This window comes from Bufo bufo, chromosome 2 (assembly GCF_905171765.1).
Source record: "Bufo bufo chromosome 2, aBufBuf1.1, whole genome shotgun sequence".
Taxonomy (NCBI): domain Eukaryota; kingdom Metazoa; phylum Chordata; class Amphibia; order Anura; family Bufonidae; genus Bufo; species Bufo bufo.
Window position 1 is genome coordinate 84,179,730 of NC_053390.1, and position 19,142 is coordinate 84,198,871.

The 19,142-nt window shown below is 41.6% G+C and overlaps 1 protein-coding gene across 1 annotated transcript in view; it reads left to right on the top strand.

Moving 5' to 3' along the window:
• HCN1 (hyperpolarization activated cyclic nucleotide gated potassium channel 1) overlaps positions 1-18,443 on the top strand; it is a 465,956-nt gene extending 447,513 nt beyond the window's left edge. The window contains exon 8 of the mRNA XM_040421267.1: positions 17,559-18,443. Within this exon, the coding sequence (XP_040277201.1) occupies positions 17,559-18,385 (827 nt within the window). The 3' untranslated portion in view covers positions 18,386-18,443. The remainder of the gene's footprint in view (positions 1-17,558) is intronic.
• Positions 18,444-19,142: the final 699 nt, after the last annotated feature.

Genomic DNA, 19,142 nt, shown 5'->3' on the forward strand with positions numbered 1-19,142 from the left:
ACCTTTCACTCTGCGCCCCGCTGTGTGGCCGTACAGTAGTTTACGGCCACATATGGGGTGTTTATGTAAACAGCAGAGTCAGGGCAATAAAGATACAGTCTTGTTTGGCTGTTAACCCTTGCTTTGTTAGTGGAAAAAATGGGTTAAAATTGAAAATTAGGCAAAAAAATGAAATTCTCAAATTTCATCCCCATTTGCCAATAACTCTTGTGCAACACCTAAAGGGTTAACGACGTATGTAAAATCAGTTTTGAATACCTTGAGGGGTGTAGTTTCTTAGATGGGGTCACTTTTAGGGAGTTTCTCCTCTAGGGGTGCATCAGGGGGCTTCAAATGGGACATGGTGTCAAAAAACCAGTCCATAAAAATCAGCCCTCCAAAAACAAAACGGCGCACCTTTCACTCTACGCCCCGCTGTGTGGCCGTACAGTAGTTTACGGCCACATATGGGGTGTTTCTGTAAACGGCAGAGTCAGGGCAATAAAGATACAATCTTGTTTGGCTGTTAACCCTTGCTTTGTTAGTGGAAAAAATGTGTTAAAATGAAAAATTTGACAAAAAAATTAAATTCTCAAATTTCCTCCCCATTTGCCAATAACTCTTGTGCAACACCTAAAGGGTTAATAATGTATGCAAAATCAGTTTTGAATACCTTGAGGGGTGTAGTTTCTTAGATGGGGTCATTTTTGGGTGGTTTCTATTATGTAAGCCTCGCAAATCGACTTCAGACCTGAACTGGTCCCTAAAAATTGAGTTTTTGTAAATTTCTGAAAAATTTCAAGATTTGCTTCTAAACTTCTAAGCCTTATAACATCCCCAAAAAATAAAATATCATTCCCAAAACAATTCAAACATGAAGTAGACATATGGGGAATGTAAAGTCATCACAATTTTTTGGGGTATTACTATGTATTACAGAAGTAGAGAAACTGAAACTTTGAAATTTGCAAATTTTTCCAAATTTTTGGTAAATTAGGTATTTTTTTGTGCAAAAAAAAATAATTTTTTTGACTTCATTTTACCAGTATCATGAAGTACAATATGTGACGAAAAAACAATCTCAGAACGGCCTGGATAAGTCAAAGCGTTTTAAAGTTATTAGCACTTAAAGTGACACTGGTCAGATTTCCAAAAAATGGCCTGGTCCTTAAGGTGAAAATGAGCCCGGTCCTTAAGGGGTTAAGTTATGAAAAAAAATTACATAAATGAATAGTGCAGGTGAATATAAGAAACTTTTTAATATATTGTGTTTAAAAATGCTTCTGTCTACTTTTATCAGGCTGCTTTGCACTTCCCTGCTTGTAGAGAGGAAGGGAGGAGGAGGCTGCTGCATGACAGATTCTTAACTGCGCTACACTCAACGCGTTTGACTCTACTATATCTAGTAGGATAAGGCTCTACCACTTTTCAGAGTGATGTAAATCACTTATGTCCTCATTCGTCCTGCTCTCTCCATAGACTTTTGTGTGTGAGGCTGGAGATGTGGACAGGAGCTAATAGAGGTAAGAGGCAGAGGAAAGAGAAAGAAAGCACCCTGAGAAGACCAGGAGGAAGCATAATCCTTTAATATGATACATTACAAAGTTTATTATATTCACCTGTAATATTGATGCCTGAAAACTTGCTGATAACTGGAGGTACATTTGGTATCATTTGGAATATTTGGGGTTTGTTTCTCCCACACCCCCATCATATTGTTTCCATAATTCTTGGGTTCCATTTCTCATTCCCTTGTTTGCTAATATTTCAGGGCCTGACGAGAGGGTTTTTATCTGCAGGTTCTCGCCATCTATTAGGTTGGTTGATAAATTAAAGTCAGTGGGAACAGCTCCCGTTTCCCTCCCCTTCCTCAACCACCATCAGTTTTTTTTTTGATTGATATAATATTCACCGAAACCCATACTCCTGGATACACCATGAATGTTAGCCTCATTGATTTTCTGTTTTAATCACATCTGGAGTACTGGGCTCAATTCTGGAGACCTCTTCTGCTAAAATACACTGCTAAAATAGAACGGGTCCAAAGACAGGTCACAAATGTAATGTTTAGATGTTAAAGGTTTAACTAGGGTTTGAAGAGACGTGTTTCTAAGGGTGGGTTCACATCACGTTTTTCCCATCCGTTTGACGTATACAAAAAATTTATAAGTTAAACAGATGCCACATCCGTTCACCATAGAGTTCCACTGTAAAAAAAAAAAACTTTTTTTAAGATTGTAAGAAAAAGATATACATTTTTTTACCGGACTTTGCAGGATACAAGAACCCGGTGTGCTTCGTTTTTGTATCTTTTTTTTTTCTAACGTATATGTCAAACGGAGACGTCAAATGTGACGTGACCCCACCCTTATAAGAAATTAACCACAAACACACAGGGGCACAATCTGAGATTTCTTGGGGAAAGTTTGGATGCAATGTCAGAAAATATTATTTTACTGAAGGAGTAGTAGATGTTTGGAGCAAATTCCATCAGATGTGGTTGGGAAATCCACCGTATATGAATATAAACCTGCCTGAGTTAACCATATATTTATCTTAAGAGAAAGTAAAAGATGGACCAGTCTGTCATTATTCTTCAATGTTTCGGTCATTGGAGCCTTGTAACATTTTCTGGAATATTATCATGTATACTTTTGTTGCAGGGAATTATATTTTTATTTAATGGTGTTGAATGTGCCCTTTTATCACAACAAAGAAATATCTTATGAGGTTCTATGAAATTTTTGTATTTATTTCTGGCTGTTTTTTGCCAGAAACAACGCCACTCCTGTCTATGGGCTGTGTCTGGTATTACATCTCAGACTAATTTGAGCAAATATAGTTCTGTTTTTAATGCCAGGCACAGACTAAAGACAAGAGGGATCCTTTATCAGGCAGACCCTGTTTTGTAACCTCATACAACCCCTTTAATAATAACCAGTTAAATGAGATAATTTATATTTTTAATGGTACATGTATTACAATTACTTTTCTCCTTAAAGGGGTTATCCCATTAATAATGTAAAAAATGAAAATCATACCTAATCTGGTACATGACAATCTCTTTCTAACAAAGCTAGAACCAGCCCTGTACCTCACATGGATCCAGAGATCTCCGCATTCATTGCTCTGCTAGATTTATATCAAGCTGGCAGCTCAAGGGGCGTGTCCTTTCTGCTGCAACTAAGGTGGCGTGTCTCAGCTCTCCCTATCACAGTTCAGGAGGTAGTTAAAGGATGAAACTGAGCATGTGCGGCCATCTTAATGAGCAGGTCAAATAAATAAGAAATGGAGTGGCACTATACAGATGCATTTTATTGAATAAATCAGTTAATTACATGCAATTACAAAAGTATTCAGATCCAGGTGTTGGTTTGAAAACTGTAGAATATTTTTCATGGGACAACCCCTTTAATATAATTATTTTATATTTGTCTTAAGCTACATTTCCATACAGTCCTCAGTGGGACTACTCTCTACCCTGTCATCATAGCTGAAAAAGGTACACTTTACTGCAGAGTCTGAGACTTGAGAATGGCAAGGACATTGTCTACCCTCACACTAGTCCTGTCTCCTCACTCTGCTCTCTACAGCTGTATCTATAATATTACCTGGGCGATTGACAGTGTGATAGCTGCTTGCTGTGGTCAGGCAGATCACTTTACCTGCTGTTCTGTTAAAAGGGTTGACCCACAAGCAACCTTTATCACTGGGAGTACGACTTGGCATTTCATACACCAGTCTTAGGGCTCAGGCACACGGCCGTTGGTCGGCCGTTCTGTGCATTGGGGACCGCAATTTGCAATCCCCAATTCACGGACAACATCCGTGCGGATTTCTCACACGGATAGAGACCCATTCAACATCCGCACCGCAAAAAAATAGAACATGGTTTTTTTTTGCGGTGCGGAGCCACGGAGAGAAGCCTTCCGTATTGTGGACCCATTCAAGTAATTGCTGTTTGCAGGCCACAATATGGGCACGGCTGGGCAACAGCCATGTGCATAAGGCCTTAATCTGAAATGTGCTGGAGTAAGATGTGCCAAGTTTAACCACCTCAGCCCCCATGGCTTAAACACCCTGAAAGACCAGGCCACTTTTTACACTTCTGACCTACATTACTTTCACAGTTTATTGCTCGGTCATGTAACTTACCACCCAAATGAATTTTACCTCCTTTTCTTCTCACTAATAGAGCTTTAATTTGGTGGTATTTCATTGCTGCTGACATTTTTACTTTTTTTGTTATTAATCGAAATTTAACGATTTTTTTGCAAAAAAATGTCATTTTTCAATTTCAGTTGTAAAATTTAGCAAAAAAAAACGAGATCCATATATAAATTTTGCTCTAAATTTATTGTTCTACATGTCTTTGATTAAAAAAAAATGTTTGGGTAAAAAAAAAATGGTTTGGGTAAAAGTTATAGCGTTTACAAACTATGGTACAAAAATGTGAATTTCCGCTTTTTGAAGCAGCTCTGACTTTCTGAGCACCTGTCATGTTTCCTGAGGTTCTACAATGCCCAGACAGTACAAACACCCCACAAATGACCCCATTTCGGAAAGTAGACACCCTAAGGTATTCGCTGATGGGCATAGTGAGTTCATAGAACTTTTTATTTTTTGTCACAAGTTAGCGGAAAATGATGATTTTTTTCTTTATTTTTTTTTTCTTACAAAGTCTCATATTCCACTAACTTGTGACAAAAAATAAAAAGTTCTATGAACTCACTATGCCCATCAGCGAATACCTTGGGGTCTCTTCTTTCCAAAATGGAGTCACTTGTGGGGTAGTTATACTGCCCTGGCATTCTAGGGGCCCAAATGTGTGGTAAGGAGTTTGAAATCAAATTCTGTAAAAAATGACCAGTGAAATCCGAAAGGTGCTCTTTGGAATATGGGCCCCTTTGCCCACCTAGGCTGCAAAAAAGTGTCACACATCTGGTATCTCCGTATTCAGGAGAAGTTGGGGAATGTGTTTCGGGGTGTCTTTTTACATATACCCATGCTGGGTGAGATAAATATCTTGGTCAAATGCCAACTTTGTATAAAAAAATGGGAAAAGTTGTCTTTTGCCAAGATATTTCTCTCACCCAGCATGGGTATATGTAAAATGACACCCCAAAACACATTGCCCAACTTCTCCTAAATACGGAGATACCAGATGTGTGACACTTATTTGCAGCCTAGGTGGGCAAAGGGGCCCATATTCCAAAGAGCACCTTTCGGATTTCACTAGTCATTTTTTACAGAATTTGATTTCAAACTCCTTACCACACATTTGGGCCCCTAGAATGCCAGAGCAGTCTAACTACCCACAAGTGACCCCATTTTGGAAAGAAGACACCCCAAGATATTCGCTGATGGGCATAGTGAGTTCATGGAAGTTTTTATTTTTTGTCACAAGTTAGTGGAATATGAGACTTTGTATGAAAAAAAATAAAATAAATAATCATTTTCCACTAACTTGTGACAAAAATAAAACATTCTAGGAACTTGCCATGCCCCTCACGGAATACCTTGGGGTGTCTTCTTTCCAAAATGGGGTCACTTGTGGGGTAGTTATACTGCCCTGGCATTCTAGGGGCCCAAATGTGTGGTAAGGAGTTTGAAATCAAATTCTGTAAAAAATGACCAGTGAAATCCGAAAGGTGCTCTTTGGAATATGGGCCCCTTTGCCCACCTAGGCTGCAAAAAAGTGTCACACATCTGGTATCTCCGTATTCAGGAGAATTTGGGGAATGTGTTTTGGGGTGTCTTTTTACATATACCCATGCTGGGTGAGATAAATATCTTGGTCAAATGCCAACTTTGTATAAAAAAATGGGAAAAGTTGTCTTTTGCCAAGATATTTCTCTCACCCAGCATGGGTATATGTAAAATGACACCCCAAAACACATTGCCCAACTTCTCCTGAATACGGAGATACCAGATGTGTGACACTTTATTGCAGCCTAGGTGGGCAAAGGGGCCCATATTCCAAAGAGCACCTTTCGGATTTCACTGGTCATTTTTTACAGAATTTGATTTCAAACTCCTTACCACACATTTGGGCCCCCAAGGTATTCGCTGATGGGCATAGTGAGTTCATGGAAGTTTTTATTTTTTGTCACAAGTTAGTGGAATATGAGACTTTGTATGAAAAAAAAAACAAAAAAAACATCATTTTCCACTAACTTGTGACAAAAAATAAAAAATTCTAGGAACTTGCCATGCCCCTCACGGAATACCTTGGGGTGTCTTCTTTCCAAAATGGGGTCACTTGTGGGGTAGTTATACTGCCCTGGCATTCTAGGGGCCCAAATGTGTGGTAAGGAGTTTGAAATCAAATTCTGTAAAAAATGACCAGTGAAATCCGAAAGGTGCTCTTTGGAATATGGGCCCCTTTGCCCACCTAGGCTGCAAAAAAGTGTCACACATCTGGTATCTCCGTATTCAGGAGAAGTTGGGGAATGTGTTTTGGGGTGTCTTTTTACATATACCCATGCTGGGTGAGATAAATATCTTGGTCAAATGCCAACTTTGTATAAAAAAATGGGAAAAGTTGTCTTTTGCCAAGATATTTCTCTCACCCAGCATGGGTATATGTAAAATGACACCCCAAAACACATTGCCCAACTTCTCCTAAATACGGAGATACCAGATGTGTGACACTTTTTTGCAGCCTAGGTGGGCAAAGGGGCCCATATTCCAAAGAGCACCTTTCGGATTTCACTGGTCATTTTTTACAGAATTTGATTTCAAACTCCTTACCACACATTTGGGCCCCTAGAATGCCAGGGCAGTATAACTACCCCACAAGTGACCCAATTTTGGAAAGAAGACACCCCAAGGTATTCGCTGATGGGCATAGTGAGTTCATGGAAGTTTTTATTTTTTGTCACAAGTTAGTGGAATATGAGACTTTGTATGAAAAAAAAAAAAAAATCATCATTTTCCACTAACTTGTGACAAAAAATAAAAAATTCTAGGAACTTGCCATGCCCCTCACGGAATACCTTGAGGTGTCTTCTTTCCAAAATGGGGTCACTTGTGGGGTAGTTATACTGCCCTGGCATTTTCCAGGGGCCCTAATGTGTGGTAAGTAGGTAATTGACCTGTGAAATCCGAAAGGTGCTCTTTGGAATGTGGGCCCCTTTGCCCACCTAGGCTGCAAAAAAGTGTCACACATGTGGTATCTCCGTATTCAGGAGAAGTTGAGGAATGTGTTTTGGGGTGTCATTTTACATATACCCATGCTGGGTGAGAGAAATATCTTGGCAAAAGACAACTTTTCCCATTTTTTTATACAAAGTTGGCATTCGACCAAGATATTTCTCTCACCCAGCATGGGTATATGTAAAATGACACCCCAAAACACATTCCCCAACTTCTCCTGAATACGGAGATACCACATGTGTGACACTTTTTTGCAGCCTAGGTGGGCAAACGTGCCCAAATTCCTTTTAGGAGGGCATTTTTAGACATTTGGATACCAGACTTCTTCTCACGCTTTGGGGCCCCTAAAATGCCAGGGCAGTATAAATACCCCACATGTGACCCCATTTTGGAAAGAAGACACCCCAAGGTATTCAATGAGGGGCATGGCGAGTTCATAGAAAAAAAAAATTTTGGGCACAAGTTAGCGGAAATTGATTTTTTTGATTTTTTTCTCACAAAGTCTCCCTTTCCGCTAACTTGGGACAAAAATTTCAATCTTTCATGGACTCAATATGCCCCTCAGCGAATACCTTGGGGTGTCTTCTTTCCAAAATGGTGTTATTTGTGGGGTGTTTGTACTGCCCTGGCATTTGAGGGTCTCCGCAATCATTACATGTATGGCCAGCATTAGGGCTCTTTCACACTTGCGTTCTTGTCTTCCGGCATAGAGTTCCGTCGTCGGGGCTCTATGCCGGAAGAATCCTGATCAGGATTATCCTAATGCATTCTGAATGGAGAGAAATCCGTTCAGGATGCATCAGGATGTCTTCAGTTCCGGAACGGAACGTTTTTTGGCCGGAGAAAATACCGCAGCATGCTGCGCTTTTTGCTCCGGCCAAAAATCCGGAACACTTGCCGCAAGGCCGGATCCGGAATTAATGCCCATTGAAAGGCATTGATCCGGATCCGGCCTTAAGCTAAACGTCATTTCGGCGCATTGCCGGAGCCGACATTTAGCTTCTTCAGAGTGGTTACCATGGCTGCCGGGACGCTAAAGTCCTGGCAGCCATGGTAAAGTGTAGCGGGGAGCGGGGGAGCAGCATACTTACCGTCCGTGCGGCTCCCCGGGCGCTCCAGAGTGACGTCAGGGCGCCCCAAGCGCATGGATCATGTGATCACATGGATCACGTCATCCATGCGCATGGGGCGCTCTGACGTCACTCTGGAGCGCCCCGGGAGCCGCACAGACTGTAAGTATACTGCTCCCCCGCTCCCCGCTCCTACTATGGCAACCAGGACTTTAATAGCGTCCTGGGTGCCATAGTAACACTGAACGCATTTGGAAGACGGTTCCGTCTTCAAATGCTTTCAGTACACTTGCGTTTTTCCGGATCCGGCGTGTAATTCCGGCAAGTGGAGTACACGCCGGATCCGGACAACGCAAGTGTGAAAGAGGCCTTAGGAGTTTCTGCTATTCTCCTTATATTGAGCATACGGGTAATGAGATTTTTTTTTTTTCCGTTCAGCCCCTGGGCTGAAAGAAAAAAATGAACGGCACAGATTTCTTCATTCGCATCGATCAATGTGGATGAAAAAATCTCTGCCAAAAAAAAAAAGGAGGGGAAAGGCGTCTGCCAGGACATAGGAGCTCCGCCCAACATCCATACCCACTTAGCTCGTATGCCCTGGCAAACCAGATTTCTCCATTCACATCAATCCATGTGGATGAATAAATCATTGCCGGGATTATTATTATTTTTTATATATACAAAGTGTTTGCCAAAGCATAGGAACACCGCCACCTCCTCAGCTCATATGCCTCGGCAAACGTATCTTTTACTGCAGAGGAGAAATCTCGTCTTGCAGCGCCGCATACACCGACTTGCGTGTAATCTGACAGCAGCGCAATGCTTCTGTCAGAATGCACGTCAGTGCTGCAGCTAGTCGATCGGTTGGTCTACCTGGAAGGTAAAAAAAAAAAAAAAGAAGAAAAAACCAGGCCGCAACACAATAATTTTATTAACTTTGGAAGAGAACATATAAACTTTAACTTTTTGAACTGAACATTAACCTTTTTGCTTACTGGTGTTTTTTTTGTTTTTTTTTACCTTTATAGAACAAACCTCTCCTTCCCCATGGGTCAATGTGCAAAGCGCAAATCGCCCAAAGATGTGGCGAAGTACGTTATGCACTTTGTCCCATGTGAAAGGAGACGTTTGCAGCAGCTGTGAGTGAATGGGCCCTAATAGCCCTGTGTGCCTGTCCTGGTGAGATGTGATCCCTATGCTAGGTGTACCTGTGTGTGGTACTTCCGGAAACACTCTCCTAAGCATAGGGCAGGGTGGTCAGGACAGTCAGGACAGAAATAGCGGGTGTCACGCCTTATTCCACTCCTGCTACAGACACAACATCTTTTTCGGGGTGACGGTTGGGTTGAGGTACCAGCAACGACATTGGGGAAATGTCGCTCGTGTAGACGGCTAACTACACTGGTGGATGGGGCCACGGAACCTTCTGGATACAGGAGGTTCTCGATGATCTCTTCCTGGAATTTGAGGAAGGATCGTGTTCCAGCCTTACTGTAGAGAACAAAACTATTATACAGAGCCAATTGAATCAAATATACAGACACCTTCTTATACCAGCGTCTGGTTCTGTGGGAAACTAAATACGGAGACAACATCTGGTCATTGAAGTCCACCCCTCCCATGAGCAAATTATAGTCGTGGACTGAGAGGGGCTTTTCAATGACACGGGTTGCTCGCTCAATTTGGATTGTCGTGTCTGCGTGAATGGAGGAGAGCATGTAAACGTCACGCTTGTCTCTCCATTTCACCGCGAGCAGTTCTTCGTTACACAAGGCAGCCCTCTCCCCCCTTGCAAGACGGGTGGTAACGAGCCGTTGGGGGAAGCCCCGGCGACTAGGTCGCACGGTGCCACAGGCGCAAATCCGTTCTAGAAACAAATGCCTAAAGAGGGCCACACTTGTGTAGAAATTGTCCACATAAAGATGGTACCCCTTGCCGAATAAGGGTGACACCAAGTCCCAGACTGTCTTCCCACTGCTCCCCAGGTAGTCAGGGCAACCGACCGGCTCCAGGGTCTGATCTTTTCCCTCATAGACACGAAATTTGTGGGTATAGCCTGTGGCCCTTTCACAGAGCTTATACAATTTGACCCCATACCGGGCACGCTTGCTTGGGATGTATTGTTTGAAGCCAAGGCGCCCGGTAAAATGTATTAGGGACTCGTCTATGCAGATGTTTTGCTCGGGGGTATACAAATCTGCAAATTTCTGGTTGAAATGGTCTATGAGGGGCCGAATTTTGTGGAGCCGGTCAAAAGCTGGGTGGCCTCTGGGACGGGAGGTGGTGTTGTCGCTAAAATGCAGAAAACGCAGGATGGTCTCAAATCGTGTCCTGGACATAGCAGCAGAGAACATGGGCATGTGATGAATTGGGTTCGTGGACCAATATGACCGCAATTCATGCTTTTTAGTTAGACCCATGTTGAGGAGAAGGCCCAGAAAATTTTTAATTTCGGAAACTTGGACTGGTTTCCACCGGAAAGGCTGGGCATAAAAGCTTCCCGGGTTTGCGGTTATAAATTGTGTGGCATACCGGTTTGTTTCTGCCACAACTAAGTCTAAGAGCTCCGCAGTCAAGAACAGCTCAAAAAATCCCAGGGCCGAACCGATATGAGCCGTCTTAACCCGAACTCCAGACTGGGCGGTGAAAGGGGGAACTACAGGTGCGGCTGAAGTTGGTGACTGCCAATCAGGGTTTGCCAGCACCTCAGGGACTCTAGGGGCTCTACGGGCCTGTCTGTGCGGTGGCTGCGACGGGGTAACTACTGCACGTGCCACCGTACCAGCTTCAACTGCCCTTCTGGTGCTCGCTACTTCACCATGTTGTACGGCAGTGCTGGTACTAGGTCCAGGAAGGGCTGCGCTGCTGGTGTATGCCTCACCACGTGATCCGGCAGCGACAGCCCCACTCTGCTGCTCTTGAAGCGGATCCTGCGTAACCTGTGGTCTAGCGACACGGGGCCGGGTACGCCTGGTGCTATCAGGGACCTCAGCCTCCTTGTCCGAACTTTGGGTCAGAGAGCCACTGCTTTCTACAGGTTCATATTCTGACCCGCTAGATTCGTCAGATGAGGGTTCCTACTCCTCATCCGACTGGGTCAGAATCCTGTAGGCCTCTTCAGAAGAATACCCCCTGTTTGACATTTTGGACTACTAAATTTAGAGGTATTCCCTGAGACTACCCAAGAAAAAAAGCAAGCCTAGGCTAGCGAAGTACCGGAGGCCGCTGCGGTTGATAAAAAATATCAAAACTGATTTTTTTATCGCCGCAGTGCGTGTAAAGTGAATGTGCAGTGATCAAAAAATATATATTTTTTGTCACTGCGGCGGGGCGGGCGTGGGTGAACGCACGTGTGGGCGACCGATCAGGCCTGATCGGGCAAACACTGCGTTTTGGGTGGAGGGCGAGCTAAGGTGACACTAATACAATTATAGATCTGACCGTGATCAGTTTTGATCACTTACAGATACTATAAAAGTACAAATGCTGATTAGCGATACGCTAAACAGCGAATAAGTGACTGCGGTGGGCTGGGCGCTAACTCACGCTAAACTACCTAACCAAGGGGCCTAAACTATCCTTAAAACCTAACAGTCAATACCAGTGAAAAAAAAAAAGTGACAGTTTACACTGATCACTTTTTTTCCTTTCACTAGTGATTGACAGGGGCGATCAAAGGGGTGATCAAAGGGTTAATTGGGGTGCAGGGGGGTGATCTGGGGCTACAGTGTAGTGTTTGGTGCTACTCACAGTTCAGTCTGCTCCTCTGCTGGATCCAACCGACGAAAAGGACCAGCAGAGGAGCAGAGAAGCCATATAACAGATCATATTTACTAATATGATCTGTTATATGGCTTGTGATTGGATTTTTTGAAAATCGCCAGCCTGCCAGCCAATGATCGTTGCTGGCAGGCTGGTGACAAACTTGTTCTTTAACTTTTGCCGGCCCGCGATGCGCATGGGCGGGCCGGCTCTGACCGAAATCTCGCATCTCGCAAGATGACGCACAGATGCGTCCAGGAGGAATCAATCAACCACCTTCCGGACGCATCCGTGCGTTAGGCGGTCGGGAGGTGGTTAAGAGGCAAATTATGAGCAGGTATAGATTTGTGCCATAATTTGTAACAATTTCTGCTGCAAATTATGGTAAATCTGTTGGACAGTAGAATGCCAGTTTTTTCAGTTTTAAAATGTGACGAAGAAAGCACAAAATGGCAAAAAGTTGCACACTTTTTGTGTAAAATGTGCTTGCACAAAAATGTGTAACTTTTTATGTATGCCTTCTGACATCCAGTCATTGATAAATTGCCCCATAGTTTTTGCTTGCAGTTCTGCAAACATACTTTAATTTCTTGTGGTTGCTAAAGGTACCTTTACACGATTGAGCGACGAACTAGTCGTTTCTTGGTCTAGTGAACGTTTCAGCAAAGACCTTTTAGACGCGCCGATAAAATCTTTCACAAAATTGTAATTTCGATCGCATATTCCATCGTTTATTAAGCAGATAGTTATATTTACACAAAGAGATAACCTTAGTGGCGGCCAAGGTATAATCGTCTGTAATTGTGCATGCAGTGAACGATTACGGTTTACACGTATGAAACCATTAACGCCCAATAATAATTTTTGTGCCCACACAAACAATCGAACCAAGGAGAAATCTTCCGATTGTCAGTTGACGCCCTATCGTTCATTGCTTTTACACTGCTCGATGATCTTGCAGTTTCGCTCGATTTAATGATAATTTACACGATAATCGCCTTGTGTAAAGGTACCTTAAACAGATAAAATCTCTCGATGTGTTAGGGTTCATTTACATCTCTGTCACGTATTCCATTCTTCTGTTCTATAATGGGAGCAGAAAAACAAAAAGCAAGCCAAAATGGATGTCAAATGGTGATGACGGACAACGGCGCCCAATGGACCCCATTGACAATAACAGGGTTTGATGGGTTTCCATCATGGCATTTGTCATTTTATTGGAGAAAATAACACAGCATGCTACGATATTTTGTCCTGTATTTTTGACGGCATCTGTGATGGAAGCCCCTAATAAAGCCACCAACACAGATGGGAACGAAGCCTAAACCTGACTAAGGTTCCTCTCACTCAGGAACCAGTAAATGTAAGAATACTGCACAAATGTTCTTCATCTCCAGGATATACACTCCATACAAGGAGGAAAGACGGATAATTAGAAATGTATAACATCTTCTCTCCTTGAGCACAGAGGGATCTTAGGAGAAACACTGTACTGCAGGCAGAAGTAGGTACCTATCAGATCATTCATTGTTTCCCCATGACAGGAGAACAAGTAGAGACAGGAGCAGAAACGTTTCCCACAGACAGACCTGCAATTGAAAGTGAAATGCCGGACGCGGTTTCACAGTTCATAAAGTGGACATACTTCAGTCATTTAACATACCAGGGACATTAGTGTTTTCTCTTTGGTCCCTCATATTTAAAGGGGTTGGCCACTTTCTGGTTATTCTTGACCAATGTGTTTGTAAGCTGATGATATGGCACTTACTAATATAGCCTTTGTTGAAAATCTCCACCAGGTATGCCCCCTTGTTTACAAAGTCTTTTATACTGTCGACACAGAGGTCGTGTCCATAAGATGGCTGCTGATTGAGGGTCATGTGACCAGGCAGATCACCTACATGTGAAGTCTCCTCCATTTAAATACATTGCACCTGCTATCTGTACTTGTTCTGTTCAGTGTTTATTGCAGTTGAAATGTATTTGAATGGAGGAGACATCACATGTAGATGATTTGTCTGGTCACATGACCCTCCATCAGCAGCCATTTTATAGACATGACCTCTGTGTGGACAGCACTAAAGACTCTGTAAACAAGGAGGCATACCTAATGAAATATAGAAAATGGCACAGAATTTCAACAAAGGCTATATTGGTAACTTCCATATAATCATCTCACAAACACATTGGTGAACAATAACCAGAGAGTGGCCGACCCCTTTAAGTTTCCATGGTGTTCTGTTCACTATAGCTCCTTATTACCATAGAAAATAACACCTACTGCTCTCCCCACCCCTCTACGCCCTCCAATACCGAGAGCTCTCTGCCTTTTTTTCAGATAGTTACCTATTAGTTCAAGTTCAAATACAGACAGAAATAGCTAAACTGAAATAGAGAGCTCACAGTGTTAGGGCCCATGCACACAAACGTATTTTTTTTCCTGCCCGTTCTGGTTTTTTTTGTGGCCCATTTACTTCAATGGGTCTGCAAAAAGACTGAAATTATTCAATGTGCATTCCATTTCGTATATCCGCATGGCCGTTCCGCAAAGAAAACAGAACATGTCCTATTTTTGTCCATTTTGAGGACAGGGATAGGCATTGTTACAATGTATCTGCAAAAAAAAATGGATGCAATATGTCACATAGACATCGTCCGTATTTTTTTGCGGATCTGTGTTTTGCAAAATACATACAGTTGTGTGCATGAGCCCTTAGCAGTATTATGTGACTGGATGCAGTTTTACCCTATTCACTTGGCTGGAGCTGTGCTGCGCCCAGTTGGGTTTTGCCCATTCATTTTAGAGATTAGGAGGGCTCCTACAACTATGGTATATACATTACATACTTACGTGATATGCAGATGTATTCAATAAAGGAATAATCATTTTTAATCAGCCACATTTTAATGGAAATCAGTGAATATAATCATCCGAGCTTATTCAAATAGTTGACGTTCATTAACTGTTGCAGTAACAGGGGTTATATAGTGGAGCGTTGCTTTCACCTTGTATCAGTGAGTAATGCTTTCCCAGTGCTGTAAAGAGGTTATATAGCTTTGCTAATCTAGGTTTAACACAAGCTGTTTTGCTCTTGTAATGCAATTTGTGCTACAATTTGGTCTCTGTCAGGCGATCTCAGGGGAGCACTTTTTGCAGCATGTATAGAATTGGCTTCCTAATTAGCATGAACCATGTGAGCGAATAATAGATTTATATGACCAAACGTAGAAAAAAAACTGCATCGCATTGTTAAAACTAAAGATATCTGGATAGTTCATTTTATCAACTACCCAGGAAAACAAAGTAAACTTTTCATTAACCCCTTAAGTTCTGGGCCCATTTTTGGTTTTGCTTTTTCGTTCTTTCCTCCCCACGTTCCAATAGTCATAACTTTTTACATTTTCTGTTCCTATAGCCATATGAGGGCTTATTTTGTTGCAGGGTAAGATTTACTTTATAAACGCACCATTTAATTTTCCATGTCTATTATTGGAAAACATTTTAAAAAATTCTATGTGGGGATAAATTGAAAGAAATAAACACAATTTCGCCAAGGTTTTTGGGGTATTGACTTCACAGCGTTCACTGTGCGCTAAAGATGACATGACGATACCAAACTTGTATAGTTTTTAAAAAAATTTAAAAAAATTAAAAAATCTAAATTTTATTTGCAATGCCATTTTCTGCCAACTTTTTTATATTTCCATCCACAGAGCTGTATGAGGGCTTGGTTTAGGTGGGATGAACTGTAGTGTTATTTGTATCATTTTTGTGGTACGCACGACTTTTTGATCACTATTATTAAATTTTTTTGACGTGGAAAGGTGACTAAAAAGATTGCGAATCATGTTTTTCATTTTTTTTTTTCGTTATGGCTTTCACCACACAGGAATTTAAAACAATATTTTAATAGTTCAGACATTTTCATATGCAGATATACCTGATATGTATATGTTTTTTTATTTTTAGTATATTTTATCTGTAAAATAGGGAAAGGGGGGGTGATTTAAACTTTCAATATTTTAATTAATGTTTTAATATCTTTTGAACCCTTGTCCTATTCACCCTAAAAGAGACCTATTAGAGTGAATAGGATTTTTACACTGTCCTCGCTTTCCTGTGCTTTGTGCTCACTGCAGCATTAACCCAACCACCGTGACGTACGGGTACGTCACATTGGTTGAAAGGGTTAAAACACACATGCAAAAACCACTGGTACATAAAACATATACAAGTGTAAAATCGTTATAGCTTCTATGAGGTATAAGACTTGGGATCGTCAGTCATTGGAAAGTTTACAAAGTTAAGGTGAGTAGTACTTTATGAGAATAGTGGCTCTGGATGCATGAGATAAAGGAACAATTTTATGTTCCCACCAATCTTTACATGCAATGGAAGTAAATTACATCAATAGCTTTTTATTTAAGTCCTTATGCAGTATATTGCAGTATTAGCAGAAATAGCTCTTTGGTTCTATCTATCTATCTATCTCTCTTATCTATTTATAATTGTAAAAAATTGAAGGAAATCATAGAACGTGATTAAAGGCTCTTTAACATGGGCTGAGGATCGGGACAATTATTAGAAACGAATAGTGTTGGTCGAGGACCAAAGTGCTCGTGTTCTCTGGTGCTCGAGTAGAACACTTCCCGATGCTTGGGTGCTCTGCAGAACCCGAGCATTAAACCAGGCACCCCCTGCTCTGAAGAAGGGAGGGTGTCAGGACTCTAGTTCGGCTTAGGAGTCCCTGCTCTGACTCCACATATAGCTATGTCCGTATATGGAGTCAGTGCTTGGGGACACCCCAGTGTATTTAAATCTAATTTAGCCTCTATTTCATTTCACATTACAGCCAAGAATCTTAACCACTACACTATGAGACTTCAGTAGAAGTCTCTTTTTTTTTTTTTTTTTTAAAGTAACTGGCCATGCAGCTCTATAGTGTAGTGGTTAACATTCTTGGCTGTAATGTAGAAGGTTGTGAGTTTGAATCCCGCTAGAAACTTTTCAGAAATAGAGGCTTAATTAGATTTAAATACACTGACTCAAGCATCGCGCTCAAGCACACGCGATATTCGGCCGAACACCGCGATGTGCATGCCCAACACTAGAAACGAATATTCATACGAATGTTCTTTCCCGATAATTGGCCCATGTAAATGCATTGCGTATCAACCAACAAATTAGCAAATGCAGATCTTTCCTGCGACACCAAAAATCCTAATGTGATGTGCGGCCGATGATATGCAAACAAAAAGGGGGATGAATGATTGTTCTAAGAATCGTTCATCCCCCATTCGCATTGCATCGGGATTTATAAAAGAACCTTTAAATGAGTGCCAACCGCCTTATGTATTCTTGATCCACTCTTGTTGATGGCCCTCTATCAGACCATGTAATATGACCCTTAGGACATAAAATTGATGCTCAACATAATTTTAAAGTCCATATGATGTTTTCTGTTGCAGTGAGGGACTCTTCTTAATTTTCATTGAATGTAAGAATATAGGTTTTTAATTCCACAACCAACCTTTTCTAATGAGAGAAATATTTTAACTATTTATTAAAACAATCTTGTTTTCTCACAGGGAAGAAGAACTCCATTCTCCAGCAACGATTTCAAAAGGACCTCAACACGGGAGTATTCAACAACCAGGAGAGCGAGATACTGAAGCAGATTGTGAAACAAGACAGGGAGATGATAGAAGGGACTCCCTCAGTTAGCTACCAACAAATGCCAGCTCTAAATTCTAGCACCAACACATCACTGAGAATGAGGACCCAATCTCCACCTATTTATACTGCAAACAGTCTTTCTCATGGAAACCTACAGTCTCCAACACCAAGTCCACAGACACCACAGCAAGCTGCTATGTTCTCACCCTCTTTTACTTCAGCTGTGGGTAGTCCCTCAGTACAGAGTCCATTGGCAGGCCGAACATTTCATTACAGTTCCCCCACTGCATCACAACTTTCTCTAATGCAACAACAGCAACAACAACAATCAGCGTCTGGAGTGACGCCGATCAATGAAGTTCATAAGAGCACCCAAGCTCTACCAAACTGTAACCTAACAAGAGATGTGAGGCCTCTTTCTGCTTCACAGCCTTCCTTACCCCATGAAATTTCTACTCTTGTGGTAAAGCCACATCCAACTGTAGGGGAGTCATTGGCATCACTGCCACAGCCTGTATCAAATGTGCAAGCTACAGGTGCTCAGTCTGGAGGCCGGAGCAATGTCCCTCCTCGGGTTGCTCTGTTTCGCCAGATGTCCTCCGGAGCTTTACCTCCTGCAAGAGCTGGAGCTCCAACCCCACCATCAACATCATCTGCAGTTTCCAGTAAGGATGCCACCCCCACAGGACCAACCACAGAAACAGACACAGACAAACCACGTTATGCTTCAAATTTATGATGCCTCTTGTGTGCATATGAACAGCACTGTAATAAACTGAAAACATCCCCAAAAAACTCTTTAAATCTATAGAATCCTAATATCTATATCAAGACATATTTTAGATGGCTCAATCTTACAAAAAGAATGTAAAAATAAAAATATATATAAATATATATAAACTGTCTAGCACTAAACCTACCATGCATATAAATTCATATACATATGTGTGTCTTCCTTTACTTTAAATATTAAAAACATTTTTGTAACTTTTTTTTCTTCGAGTACACATTTCCGAATCATTTCTGCTTAACTTCCTTAATATCAAAGAGGAAATCCCATTTCCATTTAACCTGCAATTACCATCATTTGCTCTAACTACTAATAATTTTGGAAAAATTTAGTTTCTCGTTTTGTAAATTTCAACTTCACAAATTTATTGCTCTAATATTGTTGCAAGGGGTCTAACTATAGGGCCCCTGAAGCTTGACAGAGCCCAAATGGTCCCTCTGCCCCTTATGAGGAGACCAGTACTATAGATCAGTGTTCCTCAACTCCAGTCCTCAGGGCCCACCTGCCGGTCTTGGTTTGAGAATATACACTGTTATAGATGATATATCATAATTGAGGCCCTCTTTGCATCAGAAGCTAGGAGTTTTGAGTTACCCCTCTTTTTTGTAGCATTTTTTTTATTCTACGTTTCTACTTCATCTGCTTTCATAATGCATAGATCATATTGCTTTTGGATCTTTTCTTTGAATTTCCATGCCATGGTAAG